This window comes from Oncorhynchus mykiss, chromosome 10 (genome assembly GCF_057628025.1).
Source record: "Oncorhynchus mykiss isolate SJ-2025 chromosome 10, ASM5762802v1, whole genome shotgun sequence".
Lineage (NCBI taxonomy): Eukaryota > Metazoa > Chordata > Actinopteri > Salmoniformes > Salmonidae > Oncorhynchus > Oncorhynchus mykiss.
In genome coordinates, this window is record NC_143031.1 from 86038412 (window position 1) to 86048411 (window position 10000).

The 10000-nt window shown below is 45.4% G+C and overlaps 1 protein-coding gene across 1 annotated transcript in view; it reads left to right on the forward strand.

Annotated features, from left to right (window-relative positions):
• The window catches only part of LOC149980667 (TBC1 domain family member 1-like), a 129982-nt gene that overhangs the window by 4862 nt on the left and 115120 nt on the right, over nt 1-10000 (forward strand). Inside the window, 1 exon segment of the mRNA XM_090188256.1 lies at nt 1285-2148. Within this exon segment, the coding sequence (XP_090044382.1) occupies nt 1321-2148 (828 nt within the window). The 5' untranslated portion in view covers nt 1285-1320.

The following is a 10000-nucleotide window of genomic DNA, read 5'->3' on the forward strand; positions in this document are numbered from 1 at the left end:
GAGGGCCCTTTTTCCAAAGCCACTGAGATCTCTTCTTCCAGCCAGGGTATAGCCTAAATAATGGACAACTGGGAGAATTTTAATACATGACCCCTAAGCATGATGGGATGTTATTTGCTTAATTAACTCAGGAACCACACCTGCTTTCAATATGTGGAAGCACCTGTTTTCAATATTACTTTGTATCCCTCATTTAGTCAAGTGTTTCCTTTACTCTGGCAGTTACCTGTAGGTCAGGCCTCGTGTCGCTGTGACAACTGTAAACCCAAATAGAAACAGACAGGTGTTGAAATCCAGAGATAGATACTAGCTATCACTCCTAACCCCCTCAAGACCTACTACACTACTGTCCCTCCTGATCACAGAATAACACACAGGCTGCAGTACAGACACACTTCAGAAACTCTGTGTAATGGTATGGTTGTCCCAGTCTTCGTTAACTCTGTGTAATCGTATGGTTGTCCCAGTCTTCGTTAACTCTGTGTAGTCTTTTTGTTGTCCCCGTCTTCAGTAACTCTGTGTAATGGTATGGTTGTCCCAGTCTTCGTTAACTCTGTGTAGTCTTTTTGTTGTCCCAGTCTTCGTTAACTCTGTGTAGTCTTTTTGTTGTCCCAGTCTTCAGAAACTCTGTGTAATGGTATGGTTGTCCCAGTCTTCGTTAACTCTGTGTAGTCTTTTTGTTGTCCCCGTCTTCAGTAACTCTGTGTAGTCTTTTTGTTGTCCCAGTCTTCGTTAACTCTGTGTAGTCTTTCTGTTGTCCCAGTCTTCGTTAACTCTGTGTAGTCTTTTTGTTGTCCCCGTCTTCAGTAACTCTGTGTAGTCTTTTTGTTGTCCCAGTCTTCAGTAACTCTGTGTAGTCTTTTTGTTGTCCCAGTCTTCTTTAACTCTGTGTAGTCTTTTTGTTGTCCCAGTCTTCAGAAACTCTGTGTAATGGTATGGTTGTCCCAGTCTTCGTTAACTCTGTGTAGTCTTTTTGTTGTCCCAGTCTTCATTAACTCTGTGTAGTCTTTTTGTTGTCCCCGTCTTCAGTAACTCTGTGTAATGTTGTGGTTGTCCCAGTTTTCAGTAACTCTGTGCAATGTTGTGGTTGTCCCCGTTTTCAGTAACTCTGTGTAATGTTGTGGTTGTCCCAGTTTTCAGTAACTCTGGGTAATGTTGTGGTTGTCCCAGTTTTCAGTTACTCTGTGTAATGTTGTGGTTGTCCCAGTTTTCAGTAACTCTGGGTAATGTTGTGGTTGTCCCCGTTTTCAGTAACTCTGTGTAATGTTGTGTTTGTCCCAGCAGATATAGACCAGAGGACTTCCAAGGAGACAAACAGCCATGGAGGGTCTCTACTTTGACGTCAAGCCCCGTGACCAACGCCCCAGCAGCCCTCCCCTTCCCCTCACCCCAAACACCGCCCCTCCCCTCCCTTCTCCTTTAGCCCCCTCCCCCCTTATTCTCCCCCATAACATAACCTCTTTCTCAGCCCTCACCCCCTCCCCCTCGTCACCCACCCCCCTCACCCCCAACACCATTCCTCACCCAGCCCTCAGCCCCTCCCCCTCGGCATCCTCCCTCCTCACCCCCAACACCCATCCTCACCCAGCCCTCACCCCCTCCCGCCTTAACCTCACCCCTAACAGATCGTCCTACACAACCCTCACCCCTACACCCTCCCCCCTTCACCTCACCCCTCTCGGAAGAAACACAGAGGAAGAAGAGGAAGAGGTTCAATACAGACTGACTCTGGTTGGCTGCCTCCCGGTCCATCACCTGACCACCATGGCCATGCTGCCCTGGGTCGTGGCTGAGATCGGGAGGCCTCGGCCTGGGGAGAGAGACAAGCCCGTAGTGGGTCGGCCGCCCGGAAGTCCTGCAAGTAGAGGCACACACACCGGAAACGGAGAGAGCGTTTCCTCACGACGACACCAGGCGGTGTGTCTGTGTGTGTCCGCCTCGTGGGTGAGGTGTGTGTGGACGGAGGAGGAGGTGGAGAGGGACAGGCGACCGTGGGACCCCCTCACACACACGGTGTTGTTTGAGTGCCGGCCGCACCACGTCACCAAGCTACTCCACGACAGCAGGGAGCCGTGTAGCTTTGGTTGTCTGGTTCGAGACACACATCTCTGTTACTGCTACGTCTTCCAATGCCAGGACTGCACCAAGGTACGCTGTGTGTGTGTGTGTATGTGTGTGTGTGTGTGTGTGTGTGTAGTGTAGTGTAGTGTGTGTGTAGTGTAGTGTGTGTGTGGTGTAGTGTGTGTGGTGTAGTGTAGTGTGTGTGGTGTAGTGTAGTGTAGTGTGTGTAGTGTAGTGTGTGTGTGTGTGTGTGTGTGTGTGTGTGTGTGTGTGTGTGTGTGTGTGTGTGTGTGTGTGTGTGTGTGTGTGTGTGTGTGTGTGTAGTGTAGTGTGTGTGTGGTGTAGTGTGTGTGTGTGTGTGTGTGTGTGTGTGTGTGTGTGTGTGTGTGTGTGTGTGTGTGTGTGACCTACTGCTTCAGTAGTTGTTATGATATGTGGCAGTGTGACATTAGACGCTTCAGCACAAAAACTTCTCACAGAACGGGTTGTATCAACATCTTCTCCCTCCGTTCATCAAACAGGATGTAGATCAGGTTACCACGGAGACCACTTCCTGTGGCAGGGTGTCTGTGTGTGTGTGGGTGTGCTGACCAATTCTCGGCACTCTCGTCTCTCTGTCTCTCTCTCTCGCTCTCTGTCTCTCTCTGTCTCTCTGTCTCTCTGTCTCTCTCTGTCTCTCTGTCTCTCTGTCTCTCTCTCTCTCTCTCTCTGTCTCTCTCTCTGTCTCTCACTCTGTCTCTCTTTCTGTCTCTCTCTCTGTCTCTGTCTCTCTCTGTCTCTCTCTCTCTCTCTCTATCTCTCTCTGTCTCTCTCTGTCTCTCTCTGTCTCTCTCTCTCTCTCTCTCTCTCTCTCTCTCTCCCTCTCTCTCTCTCTCTCTCTGTCTCTCCTCCCTCCACCCGTGAACTTCATTCATTGGTGGTGATGTCACTGTGGCCTAGCCACCTGTTGCTCTGACACACACAAGGCTTAGCATGATGGTTGTGTGAAAGAGAGACAAATTAGAGGGTGTGAGACAGAGAGCAGGAGAGACCGAGGGAGAGACAGAGAACGACAGAGAACGACAGAGGGAGACAGAGAACGACAGAGAACGACAGAGGGAGACAGAGAACGACAGAGGGAGACAGAGAACGACAGAGGGAGACAGAGAACGACAGAGGGAGACAGAGAACGACAGAGGGAGACAGAGAACGACAGAGGGAGACAGAGAGCGACAGAGGGAGACAGTGAGCGACAGAGGGAGACAGAGAGCGACAGAGGGAGACAGAGAGCAACAGAGGGAGACAGAGAGCAACAGAGGGAGACAGAGGGCAACAGAGGGAGACAGAGGGCAACAGAGGGAGACAGAGAACTGGAGAGGGAGACAGAGGGAGAGACCGAGAGAGAGTTTAGTTTATTAGGATCCACATTAACTACTGAACATGCAGCAGCTACTCTACCACATAAAATGTAGAAATACATGAACAAGTAAAAACCAGTTCTAGACAAGAACAACATCAGATATTACATTTCATTTTCAACTAAAATAAGTTATACGCTGAGTGTAAAAATCATTAGGAACACCTGCTCTCTCCATGACACAGACTGGCTGCTTCCTGAGGTATCTCTACCTGAGAATACACTGGGTGGACAAAACATTAGGAACACCTGCTCTCTCCCATGACACAGACTGGCTGCTTCCTGAGGTATCTCTACCTGAGAATACACTGGGTGGACAAATCATTAGGAACACCTGCTCTCTCCCATGACACAGACTGGCTGCTTCCTGAGGTATCTCTACCTGAGAATACACTGGGTGGACAAACCATTAGGAACACCTGCTCTCTCCCATGACACAGACTGGCTGCTTCCTGAGGTATCTCTACCTGAGAATACACTGGGTGGACAAACCATTAGGAACACCTGCTCTCTCCCATGACACAGACTGGCTGCTTCCTGAGGTATCTCTACCTGAGAATACACTGGGTGGACAAACCATTAGGAACACCTGCTCTCTCCATGACACAGACTGGCTGCTTCCTGAGGTATCTCTACCTGAGAATACACTGGGTGGACAAAACCATTAGGAACACCTGCTCTATCCATGACCCAGACTGACCAGGTGAATCATTAGGAACACCTGCTCTCTCCATGACCCAGACTGACCAGGTGAATCATTAGGAACACCTGCTCTCTCCATGACCCAGACTGACCAGGTGAATCATTAGGAACACCTGCTCTCACCATGACATAAGACTGACCAGGTGAATCCAGGTGAAAGATATGATCCCTTATTGATGTCACCTGTTAAATCCACTTCTATCAGTGTAGATGAAGGGGAGGAGACATGTAGATGAAGGGGAGGAGACATGTAGATGAAGGGGAGGAGACATGTAGATGAAGGGGAGGAGACATGTAGATGAAGGGGAGGATGACAGGTTAAAGAAGGATGTTTAAGCCTTGAGATAATTGAGACATGGATTGTGTATGTGTACCATTCAGAGGGTAAATGGGCAAGACAAAATATTTAAGTGCCTTTGAACGGGGGTATAGTCGTAGGTGCCAGGAGCACCGGTAGGAGGTAGGAGGTGCCAGGAGCACCGGTAGGAGGTAGGAGGTGCCAGGAGCACCAGTTTTAGTGTGTCAAGAACTGCAACGCTGCTGGGTTTTTCACTCTCAACAGTTTCCCCTGAGTATCAAGAATGGTCCACCACCCCAAAGGACATCCAGCCAACTTGACACAACTTGTGGGAAGCGTTGGAGTCGACATGGACCAGCATCCCTGTGGAAGGCTTTCAACACCTTGTAGAGTCAACATGGACCAGCATCCCTGTGGAACACTTCCAACACCTTGTAGAGTCACCATGGACCAGCATCCCTGTGGAACGCTTTGGACACCTTGTAGAGTCAACATGGACCAGCATCCCTGTGGAACGCTTTGGACACCTTGTAGAGTCAACATGGACCAGCATCTCTGTGGAAGGCTTTGGACACCTTGTAGAGTCAACATGGACCAGCATCCCTGTGGAAGGCTTTCAACACCTTGTAGAGTCAACATGGGCCAGCATCCCTGTGGAACGCTTTAGACACCTTGTAGAGTCAACATGGACCAGCATCCCTGTGGAACGCTTTCTACACCTTGTAGAGTCAACATGGACCAGCATCCCTGTGGAAGGCTTTCAACACCTTGTAGAGTCAACATGGACCAGCATCCCTGTGGAACGCTTTCAACACCTTGTAGAGTCAACATGGACCAGCATCCCTGTGGAACGCTTTCAACACCTTGTAGAGTCAACATGGACCAGCATCTCTGTGGAACACTTTCAGCACCTTGTAGAGTCAACATGGACCAGCATCCCTGTGGAAGGCTTTCAACACCTTGTAGAGTCAACATGGACCAGCATCCCTGTGGAACGCTTTCAACACCTTGTAGAGTCAACATGGGCCAGCATCCCTGTGGAACGCTTTCAACACCTTGTAGAGTCAACATGGACCAGCATCTCTGTGGAACACTTTCAGCACCTTGTAGAGTCAACATGGACCAGCATCCCTGTGGAACGCTTTGTACACCTTGTAGAGTCAACATGGACCAGCATCCCTGTGGAAGGCTTTGTACACCTTGTAGAGTCAACATGGACCAGCATCCCTGTGGAAGGCTTTGGACACCTTGTAGAGTCAACATGGACCAGCATCCCTGTGGAAGGCTTTGGACACCTTGTAGAGTCAACATGGACCAGCATCCCTGTGGAACGCTTTAGACACCTTGTAGAGTCAACATGGACCAGCATCCCTGTGGAAGGCTTTCAACACCTTGTAGAGTCAACATGGGCCAGCATCCCTGTGGAAGGCTTTCAACACCTTGTAGAGTCAACATGGGTCAGCATCCCTGTGGAATGCCTTTCAACACCTTGTAGAGTCCATGTCCAGACGAATTGAGACTGTTCTGAGGGCAAACCAGGATTACCACACTGTACATATCTGATGTTAGAGAAGCTTCCATTGAAGATGCCCTGAGAGACAGCTCGCTGTACATTGAAGATGCCCTGAGAGACAGCTGGCTGTACATTGAAGATGCCCTGAGAGACAGCTGGCTGTACATTGAAGATGCCCTGAGAGACAGCTCGCTGTACATTGAAGATGCCCTGAGAGACAGCTCGCTGTACATTGAAGATGCCCTGAGAGACAGCTGGCTGTACATTGAAGATGCCCTGAGAGACAGCTCGCTGTACATATCTGATGTTTAGAGAAGCCTCCATTGAACAACAGTCTCTGGGTTCTATTGGCGGAAGTAGCTCTCCGACCACGTGATGTCAAATCCATAACAGTTTATGATCAATAACATGGAAAGGGCTGCGCTGAAATCCCAACACCACAGCTCCAACCACCATCCTATTATCTGATTCTATTAACCAATCAGCAGTCATCTGAGCCAGTACAGTACACGTCTCTCTCTATATGCTGAACGTCAGGAGTTAACTTGTTCTCTGAATTAAAAAAAAAAAAAAATAGCATTGTATTTGGTCAAACCACAATTCCCTCCATCAGTTTAGTGAGAGCAGGCAGCAAACTGATTGTTTGGCTTTCAGAGCCAGCAAAGAGTGCGTTTTGCTATTTTTAGGTAGCAAAATGACTTTGAGTTTCCCAGAACGCATGTGGGGACACAGTCCTTTCTGGCGCTAGTTAAAGACATGGGAAATAGAGGCTGCAATACAGTCTGCTACTATTCTCTATAGGTTTACCCATCTAGGTTGTCTATATCTAGTGGCAATACAGTCTACTACCATTCTCTATAGTTCACCCATCTAGGTTGTCTATATCTAGTGGTAATACAGTCTGCTACCATTCTCTATAGGTTTACCCATCTAGGTTGTCTATATCTAGTGGTAATACAGTCTGCTACCATTCTCTATAGGTTTACCCATCTAGGTTGTCTATATCTAGTGGTAATACAGTCTGCTACCATTCTCTATAGTTAACCCATCTAGGTTGTCTATATCTAGTGGTAATACCGTCTGCTAGCATTCTCAATAGTTTGACCCACCTAGGTTGTCTATATCTAGTGGTAATACAGTCTGCTAGCATTCTCTATAGGCTTACCCATCTAGGTTGTCTATATCTAGTGGTAATACTGTCTGCTACCATTCTCTATAGTTTACCCATCTAGGTTGTTTATATCTAGTGGTAATACAGTCTGCTACCATTCTCTATAGGTTTACCCATCTAGGTTGTCTATATCTAGTGGTAATACAGTCTGCTACCATTCTCTATAGGTTTACCCATCTAGGTTGTCTATATCTAGTGGTAATACAGTCTGCTAATATTCTCTATAGTTTACCCATCTAGGTTGTCTATATCTAGTGGTAATACTGTCTGCTACCATTCTCTATAGGTTTACACATCTAGGTTGTCTATATCTAGTGGTAATACAGTCTGCTAGCATTCTCAATAGTTTTACCCATCTAGGTTGTCTATGTCTAGTGGTAATACCGTCTGCTACCATTCTCTATAGTTTGCCCATCTAGGTTGTCTATATCTAGTGGTAATACAGTCTGCTACCATTCTCTATAGGTTAACCCATCTAGGTTGTCTATATCTAGTGGTAATACAGTCTGCTACCATTCTCTATAGTTTACCCATCTAGGTTGTCTATATCTAGTGGTAATACAGTCTGCTATCATTCTCAATAGTTCACCCATCTAGGTTTTCTATATCTAGTGGTAATACAGTCTGCTACTATTCTCTATAGTTTACACATCTAGGTTGTCTATATCTAGTGGTAATACAGTCTGCTACCATTCTCTATAGTTTACCCATCTAGGTTGTCTATATCTAGTGGTAATACAGTCTGCTACCATTCTCTATAGTTCACCCATCTAGGTTGTCTATATCTAGTGTATTTTCCTTATTGACGGATAACAATAGTTTTTCCACCTGTTTCACACAAACTCGACCAAATTCAAAACAGCAATCCTTCTCATTCATTAGTAGATATTCAATACAATACAATATTTTGGTTCAGTGTTCAATGTTGTCATAAATCTTCTGTTTGTCACTGCAAATAGATTATAGAATGAGAGAGAGGGATGGCAGAGAGAGCATTCTTTTTTAATGGTTAATTTGTGATTGCCAAAGCAAGTGAAAACGATAGTTTTTTTTCCCCCCCTCATGCCAATAAAGCCCTCCTTTTGAATTCAGAGCGCAGAGATTCAATTACATTTTGTGCCACCAGGTGACGTCGTTGAACACTTTGAAAAAAAATAAAGTTAAGTCACTTTTCAACGCGATTCGTGTTTGATTAAAAGTTAAATTTATGATTTTTTTTTGTAACTTCCTCTTCTTCAGAGGTCCGACTCTCAGTTCCATCTTGATTTTGAAAGTAGCCTATTTCCGAACTACTTTAGTAGCCGAGTCTAATTCCACAGTTTCAATCTCTGTGTTTTTTTTTACTGGTGTGTGTGTGAATAACCCAAATGTATAAGTCAGTGATTTACAGAAAAACAGTCAGTCAGTTACTCATCAAACCCGTCTTCGGAGAAGGTGGCATGTTGCACCCCATTATGTTTTATCTCTACTTTGCACATTCTTCCATTGCAAATCCACCATTCCAGTGTTTTACTTGCTATATTGTATTTACTTTGCCACAATGGCCTTTGGTTTTGCCTTTACCTCCCTTATCTCACCTCATTTGCTCACATCGTATATAGACTTATTTTTCTACTGTGTTATTGACTGTATGTTTGTTTATGTGTAACTCTGTGTTGTTGTGTGTGTCTCACTGTTTTGCTTTATCTTGACCAGGTCGCAGTTGTAAATTAGAACTTGTTCTCAACTATACCCGGTGGAATAACTAAATAAATAATACATAAATAAATACATTAAATAAATAGAAATGTAGCTACTCGTTTGGATCAACAGTACGTCCCATCCATGGGATTTAGTATCTTCTAGTTCTCGTTTCCTTCCGGATGTTGATCATTCTGCTTCCCCTCATAAAGAACATGGACAAAAGTTAATCAAAAAAAACTTTTCTTACAATCTGAACTCGTTCATATCTTGAAATAAGTCTTTTATTTTTGTGTGTGTGTTTTTGACCGCTCTTATCACAGACAAAGTGTCGTGCCCCGGTGTCCAGACGTTAGTGTCGTATTTGACAGCTTGAGAAGGACGGAGGGGAAACCGGCGGGTCAGAAACAGCGGTTCATTACCGGGAGGGAAGCTTCGACCGGAGGAATCACGTCCACTTTGTTCCGTTCAGAACCAACCGAGGGAGAAAAACACCGTCTCCCTGTAACGTAACTAGTGGGTAGATAGTTGTTTACCGGGAGATTGAGCTACAGTAACTAGTTAAAGGTTTGACGGCGGATGGGATGAAAGCACGACTACAAAGATTCAATTTATTCAATGTCAAGACGGAGACAAAAGCTGTAAGTTTTGTTACATCTTTCTTAAAAAACATATTTTATCTCGTGTTTTTCCTGCTCTTCTCGTTGGCTTTCTAACCAGTCTGCTAGTTAGTTATCAGTACAGAACTTACATTAGTTAGATCACTTACAGTAGTTAGATCACCCTACTTAACCAGTCAGCTAGTTAGTTATCAGTACAGAACTTACAGTAGTTAGATCACCCTACTTAACCAGTCAGCTAGTTAGTTATCAGTACAGAACTTACATTAGTTAGATCACCCTACTTAACCAGTCAGCTAGTTAGTTATCATTACAGAACTTACAGTAGTTAGATCACCCTACTTAACCAGTCAGCTAGTTAGTTATCACTACAGAACTTACATTAGTTAGATCACCCTACTTAACCAGTCAGCTAGTTAGTTATCAGTACAGAACTTACATTAGTTAGATCACTTACAGTAGTTAGATCACCCTACTTAACCAGTCAGCTAGTTAGTTATCAGTACAGAACTTACAGTAGTTAGATCACCCTACTTAACCAGTCAGCTAGTTAGTTATC